Source organism: Halichoeres trimaculatus, unplaced genomic scaffold, assembly GCF_033239565.1.
Source record: "Halichoeres trimaculatus isolate MK-OKI-2021-1 unplaced genomic scaffold, fHalTri1.1 fHalTri1_scaffold_22, whole genome shotgun sequence".
Lineage (NCBI taxonomy): Eukaryota > Metazoa > Chordata > Actinopteri > Labriformes > Labridae > Halichoeres > Halichoeres trimaculatus.
The window spans coordinates 23,005,575-23,024,105 of NW_027437200.1; the positions used below are offsets into that span (position 1 = coordinate 23,005,575).

Below are 18,531 nucleotides of genomic sequence, written 5' to 3' on the forward strand. Positions count from 1 at the left end.
ATATATCTAAAGTTTTAAGTATGATGTACTTTATATATTTGTAATTGCATTGGTAAAATACATAATATTGTCAAAGTTTTAAAGATGAAGCACTTTCTATAGTCATAGTTTCACAGTTAATGTTGATTATATAACTAAAGTGTCATGGTGAGTAAACATTTTATTGTTGGAGTTTCACAGTTAATGTAATAAATATATATTTACAGTTTCAAAGTAACTGTACATAGTTGCAGTTTCACAGTTAAAATTATTTATATAGACAAAGTTTTTGAGTATATATTGATATATCTTAAGTTTTAAAGTTATGTAATTTATATATTTGTAATTGTACAGGTAAAATACACAATGTTCTCAAAGTTTATGAGTTATATAATCGTAGTTTCACAGTTAATGTACAATATGTCAGTTGATGTATTTTATGCATTCAAAGTTTAAAGGTGATGTTATTGTTATATTTATATATTTTTACAGTTAATTTACATCATATGGTCAAAGTTTTACAGTTAGTTGTCATTTCATACTCATAGTTTCACAGATAAAGAACTTTATATGGTCAGAGTTTTTTAGTTTTTGTACTAGACTACAATTTTTTTCAGTTTTAAATAAAACTGTAAACTGTAGAACTTTACATTATTGTAGTTTCATACTTTCAATTCTTTATATCAACAAAGTTTAAGGTTAATTTACTTTATATAGTTGTAGTTTCACAGTTTAAGTACTTGGTATAGTCATAGTTTTACAGTTAAAGAGCTTTTACAGTCAAATCTTCACATTTGAAGGCCCTTTTATCAAGCGCAATTCTCCATGTGTTCAAAGTTTTATTGTGTAGAATTCTTTATATACGTATAAGTTACACAGTTATTGTACCTAGCATAGTCAAAGTTTCACAGTCAAGTTTGTTCAAATTCAAAGCTTTTCTGATTATGTTTTTTTTACAGTCTTAGCTTCACTGTTGAAGTTTTTTTAAGTTTATCTTCTTTTTAACCTAGAACCTAAAGAGAGAACCTTTACAGTTTCACAGTAATCTGCTTCATGTTGTTAAAGGGTTAAAGTTTCATGGTAAAAACACCTCATCATGTAAACATTGACGCAGCTTCCTGTCTTGTTTTCTGTGGTTGAATAACTTTATTAGCATTCTGCAGTCGTGTGGTTTACACTGAGGAGCAGAGAGGGTTAAACAGCTCACGAGGAAACTCAATGAAACCAGGAGACCGACCAGACTCCACCTGGTCGTCATGACAACAGTCACATGGTTTCATCAAGTGAAGTCAACCTGATGGTGAGACGAGTTTTAAAGGGTTAATCCGACCAAAACCTGCTTTACACAGTCTGCTGTATTTCTGAGTGGAGACGATTACGGATGAAACATTTTCAAATCAAAACTTGAAGATGGAAAAATTCTGGGTTTCACTATAAATAATCATCTATTTCTCCATGTGTGTATATTTCAAAGTCACAGAAACAGTAAATGACCCATGGTTCGACCTCTGAGAGGTCCCGGCCCCTCAGGTTGAGCATCACTGAGTTAAAAATCTTCTCTATCTGAAGTCTACAGGAGCTACATTCATAAAATATAGATTTATACTCTAAATATACTCCTAAATATACAGGTTAATATACTGCAGTACAGTCAGAGGACACAGGAAGGGGCGGGGCCTCGTACAGGAAGAGCAGCTGAGTCATGATGTTCATCAGGAGTGAAATCTAATCAGGGATCAGGCTGAAACAACCTGCAGAGCGAGGCTCCGCCCCCTCGCTGTCAGAGTAATATAAGAATAAATACTTCTGGTATATATCTGAGCGTGTGCAGAGCTCGTCTCCACGACTGAAGGATAAATATTATTAACTGCTCCTCAGAGGGAGTCCTTCCTGTCCGCCATCTTGGTTTTTTGAGAGTCCGAGTCAAGTTTTTACTCCTCAGCTCCTCGGCTCCTTCTTGCCGCTTCGTGGCCTGTTGCCGAGCAACGTGTCCATCTCAGCGATGAGGGGCGGAGTCAGCTGAGTGAGGACCTGAGGGACAGAGACAGGGGTCATTTGACCAATCAGAGGCTTTCATCCATCACTGGCGTTCCTCGCCATTGGGTCAGTATGGAGAAGTTACAGCACGTTACCCTGACGGAGCCGAGGTTCTCCAACAGCTGATCCGTGTTTGAGACGCCGAGGAGAACCGAGCTGACGCCCTCGCTGCGGAGACACCACGCTGAGAGACGGACAGGCAGGTGAGGAAACGAGAGCTTCACACACACACACACACACACACACACACACACACACACACACAGGTGGTGTACCTATAGCCAGCTGAGCAGCCGTGCACTTCAGCTTGTCGGCCAGCAGGTGGAGCTCTTTGATTTTACTGAGCTGCTTCTTCCCTTCATCACTGCAGAGACGCTCCTTCAGCCACGCATAGCCCTGTACACACACACACACACACACACACACACACACACACACACACACACACACACACACACACACACGATGCGTATTGATCACCACGGTAACAGATGGTCTTTCATCCTGCAGGCCAGAGTTGTAGATGGATGGTGTTTGTGCTCCACTGATTATTGGACGTAGTGTTAAGTGTATGTGTGTGTGTGTGTGTGTGTGTGTGTGTGTGTGTGTGTGTGTGTGTGTGTGTGTGTGTGTGTGTGTGTGTGTGTGGGGACCTTCATCGCGGCTCTGGAGCTCTCGGGGACCCCTTCGTTGTACTTCCCTGTCAGCAGGCCGCAGGCTAACGGGGACCAGGTCATGGCTCCGACACCTGAGGGGGACACGGGTCGCATGTTGAACCACCTCAGAGACCTGGTCTAAATTTAGACCTGGACCTGAACAGCTGCTGTCCCTGCAGACCTCAGCTGGGTCTGACCGTCTACACAACTGCCCCGCATCATTTAAAGAGACAGTACCACATTAAATCCTGAGTTCAGGGTCATGATGTGTTAGCTTAGCATAGCTAGCATGGCTGATCTGAAACAAATGGTTAGCCTAGCTTCATTAAATAAAGGATACTGGTTCTTTAGGAGCTTGTTTGGTGACATGCTAAGCTAAAGGAAAGAAGACACCACAAAATGCACTATACGTGTGTGTGTGTGTGTGTGTGTGTGTGTGTGTGTGTGTGTGTGTGTGTGTGTGTGTGTGTGTGTGTGTGTACCGATCTTGTGGTAGAGTTCAGGAAGGTGAAGCTCCACCTTGTCCCTCTGGAAGTAATGATACTCCGCCTGCTCACACACCGGAGGAACCAGGTTAAACTGTCGAGCTATAGAGTACGCCTCCTACAGGCCGAGCAGGACACACACACACACACACACACACACACACACACACACACACACACACACACAGCTGTGAGTTTATCTGCAGGGCGTTTACTGATGTCTTCTTTAAATATTCTGTTTCTGTACCATAATCTCCACCGCGTTCCAGCGGGACGTCCCCCAGTACATGGCCATCCCCTGATCGATCACAAAGGTCATGGCCCGAACCACCTCTGAGACACACACACACACACACACACACACACACACACACACACACACACACACACACACACACACACACACACACACACACACATTAACTGAGTCTCAGAGTCTGGATCTGATTAAAGAAAGGACAGAAGACTGAGTCTGACCCTCCATCGGAGCGTTGATGTCGCTCCTGTTAGCGAAGACGATGTCCACGTAGTCCAACTGCAACCTGGACAGAGATCCTCGCAGACCTGCAACACACACACACACACACACACACAAACACACGTGTGTGTGCACAAAGCCAGTGTAATGAAACAATAATACAGTCGTTTTATTTTCAGCCCTGAAGGACAGGAGTCCAACACCTGAAAACACAAACCGCAGCTGTCAGTCACGTCTGTCAGTCACTCTGTCCTTTCTGGCCTCAAGGGCTTCCGTAGTTACAAAAAAAAAACCTTGACCAGACTGAGCTTCAGCTTCAGGTCTGAATATGAGGCTCATTAATCCTTCGTTAAAGCAATAAAGTTTCAAAGATCATCATATAAAGAGAAACCTGACCCAAAACTACAGCGAAACAATGACTCCACGAACTCCAGAAAGATAAAACTACAAATACTATAAAAAACTGCAAGAACTACAAAAAATACAAAAAAATTCAAAAATACAAAAAATACAAAAAAATTCAAAAATACAAAAAATACAAAAAAATACCCCAAAAAATACAAAAAAATTCAAAAACACAAAAAACTACAAGAGAACATAAAAAGATATTTTTAAGTTTAAAAAAACAGTTGGGAAACACTTTAATACCTAAAATGATTTAGAAAAAAACAATTAAACAAACTACAGACAACAAAAAATACAAAAAGAAAAACAAACATAAAGAGGTAAAAACAACAACAACAACAAAGAAGAGACAAAACAACGTCTAACAAACAAATAACAAGAACAAAAAGACAAACAACAGAAAAAAGGATAAAAACAAAAGCGATGAGACAAAAAAAACCCAAAAGAGACTACAACACATCAGAGAAAAACAACAACCACAGGTTAACAAAAAAGAGGCAAACAGCGATCCGACAAGAGACAGAGTTATCATAAAAAATAAACAACAGCAACAACAACAAACTATGTCCAAAAACAAATAACCAACAAAAAGAAAACAAAATAAAAGCAAAAACAACAAAATCAAAAACAACCAAAAGGAAATAGTAAACAACAGAACAAACCACAACAAAGAGACAGAACCACCAAAAAGATAAACAACAACAATAAAGAGACAAAAAACTACAGAAAAAACAAACTACATCCAAAACAAGCAGAAAAACAACAACAACAACAAAGAGATAACCAAAAACAGAGGCAAAAACGACCTGCCAAAAGAGATAAACAACGAAAAAAAATAACCAAACAACCCAAAAAGAGACAAATGACAACACAAAATAGACAAAGAAGAACTACAGACGGACAAACAACGGTCACAGAGAAACAAACAACATCCAGTGACAGCTGTGCTCAAAGTAAACGATGACGTTAACCTGACGCAGAGGAAGTTAACGACCGGTGACAGAGTCAGGACGAGCTCAGAGACGGATGAACGTGAGCTCAGCGTTGTGTTTGTTGTTTAGTCTGAAGTTTGTAAACAACAGTTTGTGTGTTTCTTCAGGAGCTGAACATGAAACACTCTGAAACTCTGCGTTTCTGTTTGTTTCAAAACATTTTCTGTAAAAAATCTGCTGACAGGAACCTCCATCTGTGTGTGAGCGTGTGTGTGTGTGTGTGTGTGTGTGTGTGTGTGTGTGTGTGTGTTTGCTGCATTCAGCTAAATATAGTTGTTGGTTTGTTTGTTGAGCTGAAGGTTTCTGTTGTGCTGACAGCTCTGTCACCCGGACGGCGAAGGACGCCTCGCAGTAAGAGCAGGAGATTAAAACGACTGACCCCGAACGCATCACAGCGGCGGCGAAGACGTGACTCTGTTTACACAACATGTGTGGACTCCATACATGTTAGTGTTCACACGTCAGCAGCATCACACACTCTGACTCACTGCAGGAGACAGCAGAAGAGCTCACACAGAGGAGGCGGGGCTTATCACCTCAGACGGCCAGCAGGGGGAGCTCCACGAGTCTGAGCTTCAGAGTCAGTGACGTGAAGTCTGTGATCCAAAAAACCTTCAGAGTGAAGGTTTGAGCAGGAAATAATGAAGGAGCTGAGTGTGTGTGTGTGTGTGTGTGTGTGTGTGTGTGTGTGCGTGTGTGTGTGTGTGTGCGGGACGCTCTGCTCCATCAGACTCTTTGTGGTTTAAATTTAGCGTTTAGCGTTTCTCAGAATGATTTAAGTCAACAGAGCTGTTAGCAGCTTCCAGCAGGACGGATGATTGATGCTGCACGCTCATCTGTGTGTGTGTGTGTGTGTGTGTGGGTGTGTGTGTGTGTGTGTGTGTGTGTGTGTGTGTGTGTATGTGTGTGTGCCTCTGTGTATTGTGTGTGTAACACAGTGTGAGTGTGTTCCACTCCTAATCCAGTCTTGGTGTGACTGAGCCTCTTAAAGCCCCGACGACCTCCGACAACCGACAGAGGACACTGACCGAGACTGTGTGAGTGTGTGTGTGTGTGTGTGTGTGTGTGTGTGTGTAATTAGTGTGTGTCTAATCACTGGGTGCTCTGTGAGTGTCTGTATTAAAGTCAGTCTGGAGATCTGAGGCTGCAGAATCAGAAGCGAGCGAGAAGGCGAGCGGCGCTGGAGCTCAGTGACTGATCCAGTTCACGTCGTTTTTAATCTTCAGGACAAAAAAGATCCAAACACGACCGGGAATTAACATTTTCATGTTTTTTAAAAAAGAAAAGAAGCCACAGAGAATTCAAACACTGTGCAACGAAACATGATGATCCAGAGAAAGACATTTTAATCTAGAAAAGCTCAAAGTGGATAACGTTAGCTACAAAAAAATGAAGAAGAATGATGGTTTCTGTGAACTGAACCCTCAAATTAGTTGAACACAGTTATCTAGAAAAGTAAAGTCTAGAGAAAAGAAAAAAACATCAATATCCATCACAAAAAAAAAAGAAAAGAAAAAACCTAGAAAATAAAAACTGCACTTTGGAGAGGAGAATTTCCAGAACTAACCACTTATTACTCTAGAAAAAAACTGATTTTCAGCTTGAAGTGCTGACAAAATGTTTGGAACAAAAATTAGCAATTTTCTAGAAAAAGCTAATATCAGTATTTAGAATCATTGTGTTTATTATTAACTATGATTTAGGGAAAGTTTTGAATTTTATTCATTAAAAAAATTTTAGACAGAAAACTCAATATTTATTTCTCGAAAAATTACATTTTTACCGCCTAGTCAGTGTGGGCTAGAAAAGTAAAAAATCTGGAAAAGGTTATAATTAAGGAAATTCAACTGTCAAGATTTAAGAAGTCGAATATCCTGACAAGTACTGTAGTATAAAAAATAAAAAATAAAATAAATAAAAAACGAAAAATAAAAAACGCAACTCCTCATCTAGAATTTTATATCTTGAAAATATTTTTGATTTAAATATTCTAAAAAATTCTTAAAAATATAAAATCTACAGAACAAAGAAATAGTTGTTTTTTGTGTGTGACAATGACTGTTTTTCTAGAGAATTTCAAATATCTTACTCAGCAATAAACAAAAAAAAAAAATAGTTAGATACCTAATATTTGTTTCTAGAAAAAACTGCATTTTTACAGCCTAGTCAGTGTGGGCTAGAAAAGTAAAAAAAAATCTGGAAAAGGTTTTAATTAAGGAAATTCCTGACAAGTGCTGTAGTATAAAAATAAATAAATGAAAATAAAAAATACAATGATACTTCTCATCTAGAATTTTTTTCTAGAAATTTTTTAAAAATGGGATGATAAAAAAATACTTAAAAATTTAATTATCTCGAAAACAAAGAAATACTTGTTTTTATGTGGCAATGGCTGTTTTTCTAGGAGATCCCAATATTATTTAACTTAAAGATAAACAAATGTGTCTTTTCTATATATATTTTTTTATTTAATTTATTTTAACTTTTTAAAATCTGAATGTCTCTCTAAAAAATGTCAATAATATTGTAATGAAGGATCAAAAATCACTTTCTCGGAAAAAAGTTTGGCTTGGCTTGGAACAACTTATCACCCATAGAAAACTTTGATTTCATCTATAAAGACAAACTTTCTAGAGAAGTTGAATATTTCTATCTTGACTTATTAATTTTATGACACTTTTCCAGAAATTTGTCTCTAGTTGAAGTTTTTATCAGTCTCCCCCAAACAACATAAAAAATGAGATTGATGTAAAAACTCCTCCGAGCACTAGGGGGCGTATGACTGCTCAGACTACACCTGCTGACCACATCAGTGTAAACTCTCAGTTTTTCCCTGAGGCAGTTTGAGGAGTCGTGTTTGTTTTTAAAGCAGTAAACATGTTTAGACTAACTTCACCGAGAGGTTAAAATGTTGTTTACCTTCGATGATGTGTTTCCGTGACAACCCTCGCTCTGTCTCCGCCCTGCAAACACACAAACACACACAGTTCACCGCACACGTATGTTAAAAACAAAGCGTCCGTGCTCCAGGTGAGGGGTGTGCTCACTCACTGTCCGCCCCAGTAGATCTTGGTGGTGACCACGTAGCTGGACCTCCTGGTACGGGACAGAGACAGAGAGTTATTTACTGCAGCAGCTCTGAGGTGGTGTCAGCATCAGTTACTGTGAGAGATGGTGGGGGGGGCGACGGAGGGAAGATTAAAGGACATGATGAAGGAGACGGACGAGGAGAAAAAGTGCTGAGTCACGTCTTGGGGTTTATAATTATCACAGTGTTTGACTGTAAGTCCGACTGTAAATACTCTGATGTGGAGCCGGCAGCTGACGCAGCTCGTGTTTTCATCTCAGGTGCTGTGAAACGCCGAGAACACGAGACAAACGGAGTTTAGACTGAAACACGTCCGTCAAGCTTTAATAAGTTTAATCCTTTAGTGGCTGTTGGTTTAATTTTATTTCTGTGTCTGTTTTTATGTATCCTGTTTTCTTACTTCATGTAGAACAGTCTGTCAGGTTTAAAAACACCTGGTGATGTTTGACGCTGATTCTTCTCTTTTGTGTGTGAACGTCTTCTTCCTGTTTCTACCTGCTGAGTGTCTCACTGATCCACCTGACAGGTGAGCAGCTGCTTACCTCCATCCTTTCTTCTTCAGGATGTTTCCAAGAGTCGTCTCTGCCCTGAGACAGACAGACAGACAGGCAGACAGACAGACAGACAGACAGACAGACAGGCAGACAGACAGACAGACAGGCAGACAGACAGACAGACAGACAGACAGACAGGCAGACAGACAGACAGACAGGCAGACAGACAGACAGACAGACAGGTAGACAGGCAGACAGACAGGTTTTATATCCACATGACTCCATGATGGCGTATTAACGGTTGCATATTAAACAGAAAGATGTTAGCGAGGAAATCCTCCACAGTGACAGATATGTTTGACTTCCCCTGCATACACACACAGATATTTCCTCCTATATGTGTGTGTGTGTGTGTGTGTGTGTGTGTGTGTGTGTGTGTGTTTTCATGCCCTGAATGTAAAACGTTAATCGGCGCAGACAGACGCTCGTATAGAGAAAGACAGGTCCTACTGTACCTCCCCGAGGCGTAAACCTCTGCTGTGTCGAACAAGTTCACTCCACTGTCGTAGGCCACCGTCATCACACTCTCTGCCATCTACACACACACACACACACACACACACACACAGAGGCAGTAACCCACATTAATGTGTGCAAAAAACCTCTAGTAAGGGTTATGTAATTGTTTGTTCATGCGTTCAGCACACATTTAAACACACTGTGACACACACACACACACACACTTACACAAACACACACGCACACACACACAGTACCTCATCAGAGATCTGAGAGCCAAATGTCACCCATGTTCCTGTTTGAAGAGAAAAACGTCGTTTACAGTGTCGTATACACAGTATGTACAGTAACCCTGTGTGTGTGTGTTTGTGTGTGTGTGTGTGTGTGTGTATGTGTGTGTGTGTGTCTCACCAAGTCCGAGGCAAGACACTCTCAGTCCAGATTTTCCAAGATTCCTGAAAAAAACAGTAATATTTAGTTAATAAATGCAGCAGCGTGACGTCAACGTGAAATAAAGGCTGGTGTAGAAGAAGGGGGCGTGGCTACGATGACATCACCATTTTTTTTTTAATTTACCTGAATCCCAAAGTTTGATTCAATACATCATAGTCATAATACTGACATTGATAAGTTATTCTAAGGTATCATCCAATGCTAATGCTAATGCTAACTCATGTTAGTGAGGTGTATCTGTAGGCTCAGATGCTAATCTTTGGCTAATGGAGACCACGTCTAACAGCTGACCCCTGAAGTCAGAGTCTCACGTTTACATTTTTTCCTTCCATGACATCACAGAGCGCCCTGAACACGCTTAAGTCACGGATGTAAACACACAAAATGGGAACAACCACAATGTTGAGATGTTCCCTGAAGAAAAAGTTGTTAGCATTTCTTATGATTTGGCCCCTCCCCCTTCTTACATCATCTCTTCCCAATTGGTCAGTAGTCTGTCCTGCCAAATCTGACACACAATAACAGACTGATATACTCGAACACTGATTTGACAACCGGATGATCGCCCCCTGCTGGACACCAGGTAAATTCCGACCAATCAGATCACAGATCAGCTCAAACAGCTGGTCATGATTTTTCAGTCTGATGATGTCATAGAGTTCTAATCCAATCAATCCACTGAGAACCAATCACAGAACAGCTGTGTGTGATTAGAGCAGTGTCTAATGAAACATCTGCCACACACACACACACACACACACACACACACACACACACACACACACTGTATTAAGCCATGAAGACCTCCTACTGCGTGATTCTGCAGAGGTCATTAAGACAAGATGGGTCACTGTGTGTGTTGATCCCCTGATTATCACACACACACACACACACACACACACACACACACACACACACACACACACACACACACACACAGTTAAGTCAAGAAAAAATAAGAGCAGATGCTTTTGTGGAGTTCTGAAGATTATATTTACAGTAAAGCTCTGTGTGTGCTAGTGTGTGTGTGTGTGTGTGTGTGTGTGTGTGTGTGTGTGTGTGTGTGTGTGTGTGTGTGTGTGTGTGTGTGTGTGTGAGGGAGAGAGAGACAGTAAGTAGACCGTAAGCAAAAAAGGAAAGTGAAAGTCGGCAGAAAACAGGATGAAAAGTGAACAAAGACACATCATCAGAGTGTTTGACACGCAGGCTAAAAATACAGCAGACAGACAGACGCGAACAGGAAGTGATGCAGTTTAAAGCCGTGTCGTCACGTTTGACCAGATACTATATTTTTCACCTTGGCCAAGCAGTAACCTCTGATTTTGAAAAGGGAAGCTGATGTGAAAGTCTCATGTTGAAATAACCTGCAGTTCCCTAAATGTCCACTAGCATCTGTCTCCAGCAGTGAGTCAATCCCCATAGAGCCTCATGTTAAAATAGCCTGTAGTTCCCCAAGTGTCCACTAAGGTCTGTCTCCAGCATTGAGTCAATCCCCATATCGCCCCATGTTAAAATAAACTGCAGTTTCCTGAGTGGCCACTAGAGTCTGTCTACAGCTGTGAGTCAATCCCTATAGAGCCTCATGTTGAATAAAACGCAGTTTCCTCAGTGTCCTCTAGAGTCCGTCTCCAGCAGTGAGTCAAATCCCATAGAGCCCCATGTTAAAATAATCTGCAGTTCCTTAAGTGTCCAAAAAGGTCTGTGTCCAGCAGTGTGTCAATTCCCATAGAGCTCCAAGTTAAAATAGCCTGCAGTTCTCTCAGTGTCCTCTAGAGTCTGTCTGCAGCAGTGAGTCATTTCCCATAGAGCCCTATGTTGAAATAATCTGCAGTTCCCTAGGTGTCCTTTAGAGTCTGCCTCAAACAGGGAGTCAATCCCCGTAAAGCCACATGTTAAAAAATAAACTGCAGTTCCCTGAGTGGCCACTAATGTCTGTCTCCAGCAGTGAGTCAATCCCCATAGAGCCCCATGTTAAAATAACCTGCAGTTCCTTTAGTGTCCACTGAGGTCTGTGTCCAGCAGTGAGTCAATCCACATAGATCCCCATGTTTAAATGAGCTGCAATTCCCCCAGTGTCCTCTAGAGTCTTTCTACAGTGGTGAGTCAATCCCCATAGAGCCCCATGTTAAAATTACCTGCAGTTCCCTTAATGTCCACTAAGGTCTGTCTCCAGCAGTGAGTCAATCCCCATAGAGCCCCATGTTAAAATAACCTGCAGTTCCTTTAGTGTCCACTGAGGTCTGTGTCCAGCAGTGAGTCAATCCACATAGATCCCCATGTTTAAATGAGCTGCAATTCCCCCAGTGTCCTCTAGAGTCTTTCTACAGTGGTGAGTCAATCCCCATAGAGCCCCATGTTAAAATTACCTGCAGTTCCCTTAATGTCCACTAAGGTCTGTCTCCAGCAGTGAGTCAATCCCCATAGAGCCCTATGCTAAAATAACCTGCAGTTCCCCAAGTGCCCACTGTTGAAGCTGTTGATACTGACTATTTGTACAAGTCCAAGTCCGGGTTTCACTTGATTAGTAACAAATCCTACACTAGAGAATAACCAAGATATTAGAGATTTCAGCTCTCAAGTTACTGAATCAAAGCTGATGGAGTTAATGCAACAACTTTTCTGACCAGGTCCAAGTCACAGGAAGTTGAGCTTTAGTCTAAGTCCCAATGATACGTTTCCATGTCCAAGTCAAAGTAATAATAGTCCAAGTCAGATGTTTTCATGTCCAGATGTGATGAAGTAGATTAGAAATGTTAATTCCAAATCCAAGGTGCGGATAGTGGCTTTAGCCTAAGTCCCCAGTCCCCGGGTCACAGACCAGGTCCCTGATCCTCATGTCACAGTTCATGTCGAGGATCGTCATGTCTCAGGTGAAGCTGAAGTCATCGTTATCAATCCAGGTAGATTTCATATTATTGGAGTCGAAACCAGGTCATCCATATCACCGAGTCTCTCAGCGAGTATCAATATCTGAGTTCAGACGTTAATAATTAACGAGTCATCAATATTCAGAGTGATGGGGTTTAACGAGGACATCAATCAGACAGAAGTAATCGATACCTGAGAGCCAATCAATACCTCTGATCAGTTTGTTACTGCAGCTTCTCACCTTTGTTCTCTGCTCACCTGCTTACAATAAAACCAGGTGCAATGGAAAGACACACAAACACACATACACACACACACACACACACACACACACACACACACACACACACACACACACACACACACACACACACACATGAAACATGACCCAAGTCAACACAGAGCACCTGTGTGGTCATGTGACCATCACACTGACTCACTCTCACTCTCTCCCTCTCACCTGTACTTCATGTTGCTATGGCGACCAAGGGCCTCCTTCATGTGGGCGTGGCCTAGCAGGGTGTGCCTGTTTGAAGGCTCCGCCCTGACCTTAGTCTGACAGGTGTGGGCGTTTCCTGTGTTCATGGCCGTCCGCCGCTCCTTCAGTGGGTGCTCGCTGCCCCCACCGCCGCCGCCCCCGCCAACGTTACACGCTATGGACACCTGCATCCTGGTCGCTACGGTAACAAGCTCTATATATATATTCTTTAGAAATATATATCCTGAGCTTTAAAGTCTCAACGCATCATGTGGTCGCTGCCGCCAAGGTCGCCAGTCGCTATGGTGATGATGAAAAGAACTCATGAGTGGGACGTTAACTTTAAGTCTCAGCGAGTGGAAATCAATCAGCCAATCAGAGTCACAGTACATGAAACACACACACACACACACACACACACACACACACACACACACACACACACACACACACACACTACAACTTTCTGTTAGTCTCTAGCATCCCGTCATCAGCCCGACACAGTCCCACTGCTGAGCCCCTGAGGAAGAGGACGCCGAGGTAGTTGGGATGATGGAGGGGGGTGCAGGTGATGATGATGATGAAGAAGAAGGTGACAGTCGTGATGAAGAGCGCTCGTTTGTCCAGAAGAGAAGAAGAAATCAGGCGGAGGAAGAGCGGCAGAGAAGATCAACAGAAGTGAATGTCCAAAAGAGAGGCAAGCGTCCGTCCTCTGGACTCCACTGACAGAGAGGAGGAGGAGGAGGAGGGAGGAGGGAGGGAGCCCCTCCCCCTCCTGTCTCGGTCGGCTGCACACTGGACGAGCGAGCATGTTACAGACAGAGAGAGAGAGAGAGAGAGAGAGAGCGGAGCTGTCTGTCTCTGTGCAGAAAACATGAAAGTGTTTTCAGTTTTAACTTTGTGTGAGCGTTTAACATCCTGCAGGACGAACCGTGAGCTCTGCTGCGTTAGTCTGAGGAGTAACACTCTGAGCTGGGACTCCATCACTGCTGCTCTGTGTGTTTACATGGCCTCTCTGCACACGCTCAGTCAGGACGGGAATGAAGAGCACAGTAGCTGTGCTACATGGTGGCCACTGAGGCCCTAAACTCAAGACAGGTGTGTCAACACAAACACTTATTGTCCTACGGTCCTGTGACGGTCGCCCCGTGAACCATTCTATTCCCACTTCATTTCCTCTCTACATTCAAAGAATAACGTCTAAATTAAAAGGTCAAAGCCTGGAGAAAACAAAAGCTGTTCAATCTTCAGGGGAAAAAAAGATCCACAAACAATGCACCCAAAGATCAACTGAAAAAAATAAAAGAGAAAGAAAAGAAATAAATATACAAAGAGGATCTGTGTCCATAAAAGTCATTTTTTGAACTGGCAGTGCCTAAAACATGAGTGTCAGGCATCAAAGCTATTCCAGACAGCATTCTGGAATATATGTGTCTTATTCCTCAAAGCCGTTCAAACATTCTGGAATACTTCTCCCTTTATCTTCAAGGTCAACCATGAAAACATTTCAGAATATTTCTCATGATTAAATAAGGCCAATCCGGGAATTATTCTGGAATACTTCCGTTTATCTTTAAAGCCATTCTGGGAACATTCTGGAATAGTTCTCTTAATCTGCAAAGCCATTCCTTAAAGAATCATAAAAAAATTCTCTTTAACTTCAAAGCAAACTTTCCAAACTGTGTCGCACCATTCTGGAATACTTCTCTTTATCTGGACAGGCACTCAAGGATTATTCTGGAATAGCCATTCAGGAAACATTTCAGAGTTCTTCTCTTTATTATAACAGCCATTTCAGGTAGCATTCCAAAATGGTGCTCTTGAACATAAAAGCCAATCCTGCAGCTGTTCTGGAATACTTCTCTGTCTTTCAAGCTATTCCGGGCAACATTTTGGAATATGGGTCCTTTTCCTCAAAGCGGCTCAAACCATTCTGGAAAACTACTCCCTTTTTGTCCACAAGGACAACCATGGAACAACTTTAGAATACTTCTCTTGATCAAAAAAAGCCAATCCTTCAGTTATTCTGGAATGCCTCTTTCTATCCTCAAATTCAATCTGGGAAACATTCCGGAACAGTTCTCTTAATCCGCAAAGCCATTCTTCAAAGGATCATAAAAAAAAAAAATCTCTTTAACCTCAGAATAAACATTCCAAAACATGTTGCACCATTCTGGAATACTTCTCTTTATATGGACAGGCATGGCAAACTACTCCCTTTTTGTCCACAAGGACAACCATGGAACAACTTTAGAATACTTCTCTTGATCAAAAAAAGCCAATCCTTCAATTATTCTGGAATACTTCTCTTTAACCTCAAAACCGTTTTGGGCATCATCATGGAGTTCTTCTTTTTATTTTATTCTGGAAAAGTTTTTTTCGCCTCACAGCCTTTCAGAAAAACATTTCAGATTACTTCTCTTAATCATTACAGCCATTTCAGGTAGCATTCCAAAACAGTGCTCTTGATCATAAAAGCCAATCCTGAAACTGTTCTGGAATACTTCTCTTTGTCTTTCAAGCCATTCCAGGCAACATTCCAGAATATTATTATTTAAAAAGCCACTCTAGGATACATGCCACAGTAAACATTCCGGAACACATTCCGGAACACATTTTCTTCCCTTTAATCCTGAAGGATGTGAGTCACGACCTTTGTCAGCTGGATAAAGTGACGGTTTTTATTCTGGAAGTTTGATCTCAGTTAAGGAAGATAAAAAGTGGCCAGCAGAGGGCGGTGACAGGGTCTCAGCAAATTGGCTGCAGGTGTTGGGTCTGAACACTAGGGGAGTGTTCCTGCTGGAACCTGGTTTGAATCTCTTCCCTTCAGGAACTTCCAAAAACAGACGCAGTATTATGCACCACAGTAACGTTTTTACCACAGTGTCAACAGGCAGGGAATGACTTCTCTCTGTGGATTGATTGGTTATGACTTGGGATCAGGTTACCCCTGGTGTCAATCCTGGTGAGGATGACTCACTGTCGTTATGGGACTCTGACCAATCAGAGTCCAGCATTTAGCTCATCATTCAATCCCTGTTTGTGATGTTATCCTGCGTTTTGTCAGGTTGTTGTCGTGTGAAATCTTCCTGCAGGTCATCTGAAGACAGAGATGAAGATTCTCAGACCCTCCTCCTCCCCCTCCTCCTCCTCCTCCTCCTCCTCCTCCTCCCCCTCCTCCCCCTCCTCCCTTCATCTCACACTCGTCTGCACAACTGGTCCCATTAGAGCCGGACACAGTGTGCCGCCTGAGGCTGAAGGTATGCTGTCACTAATGTGGATTACAGCAGCCACTGCACGCACACACACACACACACACACACACACACACACACACACACACACACACACACACACACACACACACACACACACACACACACACACACACATCCACACACACACACACACACTGCAGAACCTTTTGTAATATTTAGCTCAGTATTTATTTTGTTCTTTGAACGCCTTTGTTCTTATTTTAGAGCCCGGGCGCCGTCTGCTGATTTGTATTCTACCTTTACGACGTGTGCGAACGCTTCGACACCTGGACAGCGTTTCACAGCCAGACTCACCTGTTCAGTCACAGTACCTGACTCTTTGTTTTTGCTCAGTCAGCCTCACCTTAGTTCACCTCTGATTCAATCACATCACTCGATGAGTTTGCTTGGATCAGAGGTTCACAAAGTGAGGGTTGGGACCCTCCTTGGGGTCGTTAAATTCTGAATAGAGGACGGTGATACGTCCCAGGAAACAGGAAATGTGAATGATTTCAAACTTCGTGGTTACACTGATAAGTCATGAATGCACTGGTTAAACTGGGAAGACGGTAAAATCTGATCAGCTGTTGGACTGAAGCTGTATCTGTATGTGTTCATGTGTGTGTTGGTGTTGACACATTGAAGAATTTGAAGTATCTGTGGTGTACTGTGCTATATTGTGCTGCGGGTACAGAGTGGTGGTGCTGAGTCAGCTGCTCTGGGTAAAAATGAAGTGTACACACACACACACACACACACACACACACACACACACGCAATGTTTACAACGTCAGAACCATGACTCAGCAGCTTCATCGGCCAATCAGGACGGGCTGCGGTGAGACTCGGAGCAGCTGCTGAGTGAGATGATGTGAAAATGAAAATATAAATGTTTTCAAACAACGCTGAACTCTGATTAATATTTCAGATTAGAGATTAACGGCTGTGCGGCACGATGTCCTGAGTGGCTCTCAGGAAGTCACAGTGCTTCAGTGTCCTCTGGTGGTCAGTCAGCGTCATTACAACCAGCAAACCAAACTGTGGTCAAAAAACAGTGGATGTAACCCTGACTGAGTCTGATCTTTAAAGCTTATTGTCTTTAATGAAAGTTTTGATCAGGTTTGTAGAGGATTGCTCCTGAACGTGGATCTAAAACACGCTGGATTCTGTGCAGTCGGCCAGTTTAAGAAGCACACACAAAGTGATGAGGTCAAACTTTCAAACTTTTTGTGTTCAAAAAATATCCAGTTGGTCGAAGAAATAAAGAAGACATCTTCAATGACCTGCCTGTCTCACTCCATCTGACCTGTCTAACTGCATCTAACCTGTCTCACTGCATCAAATCTTTTTCTCTGAATTTGACCTGTTATGCTGAATAGTACCTGTCTTACTGCATCTCGTCTCGTCTTCCTGTGTCTGACTGGTCTCACTACATCAGACCTGTCTCACTCCATCTCACCTGTCTGACTGAATTTATTCTGTCTGAGTGCATCATTCTTTCTGAATTTTGACCTGTCTTTCTGCATCAAACCTGTCTCACACCATATCACTGTGTCACTTATTTTTACCTGTCTTCCTGTATCTGGCTGGTCTAACTGCATTTGACCTGTCTAACTGCATCTGATCTGTCTCAGTGCATTAGTCCTGTCTCACTTCTGCATCTGACCTGTCTCACTGCATCTGACCTGTCTCACTGCATTAACCTGTCTCACTGCATTTAACCTGTCTCACTTCATCTGACCTGTCTCATTGCATCTTACCTGTCTCACTGCACCTGACCTGTCTCACTGCATCTGATCTGTCTTACTGCATCTGACCTGTCTCACCGCATCTGACCTGTCTAACTGCATCTGACCTGTCTCACTGCATCTGACCTTTTTCACTGCATTTTACCTGTCTTACTGCATCTTACCTGTCTAACTGCACCTGACCTGTCTCACTGCATCTGACCTTTTTCACTGCATTTTACCTGTCTTACTGCATTAACCTGTCTCACTGCATTTAACCTGTCTTGCTTCATCTGACCTGTCTCACTGAATCCGACCTGTCTCACTGCAGCTGACCTGTCTCACAGCATCTGACCTGTCTCACTGCATCTGACGTGTCTTACTGCATCTAATCTGTCTCACTCGATCTGATCTGTCTGACTGAATTTGTTCTGTCTCAGATTTAACCTGTCTTGCTGAATCAAACCTGTCTCACCCCATCTATCTGTGTTACTGATTTTGACCTGTCTTCTTGTATCTGACCTGTCTTTCTGCTTCAGACCTGTCTCACTCTATCCTAACTAATTCTCTGAATTTGACAGGTTATGCCAAACAGTACCTGTCTTCTTGTATCTG

The 18,531-nt window shown here is 42.3% G+C and overlaps 1 protein-coding gene across 1 annotated transcript; it reads right to left on the reverse strand.

Annotated features, from left to right (window-relative positions):
* Window positions 1-784: 784 nt before the first annotated feature.
* LOC141811115 (voltage-gated potassium channel subunit beta-3-like) lies at window positions 785-13,651 on the reverse strand. Its single transcript, XM_074699032.1, has 14 exons — window positions 12,915-13,651; window positions 9,545-9,588; window positions 9,391-9,428; window positions 9,130-9,209; window positions 8,663-8,707; window positions 8,084-8,128; window positions 7,952-7,995; window positions 3,635-3,721; window positions 3,405-3,490; window positions 3,155-3,275; window positions 2,670-2,764; window positions 2,292-2,412; window positions 2,112-2,200; window positions 785-2,010 (listed from the first exon to the last, which is right to left on the reverse strand). The coding sequence occupies exons 1-14, from the start codon at window positions 13,121-13,123 to the stop codon at window positions 1,918-1,920; spliced, it is 1,197 nt and encodes a 398-aa protein (XP_074555133.1). The 5' UTR covers window positions 13,124-13,651; the 3' UTR covers window positions 785-1,917.
* Between the last annotated feature and the right edge of the window lie 4,880 nt (window positions 13,652-18,531).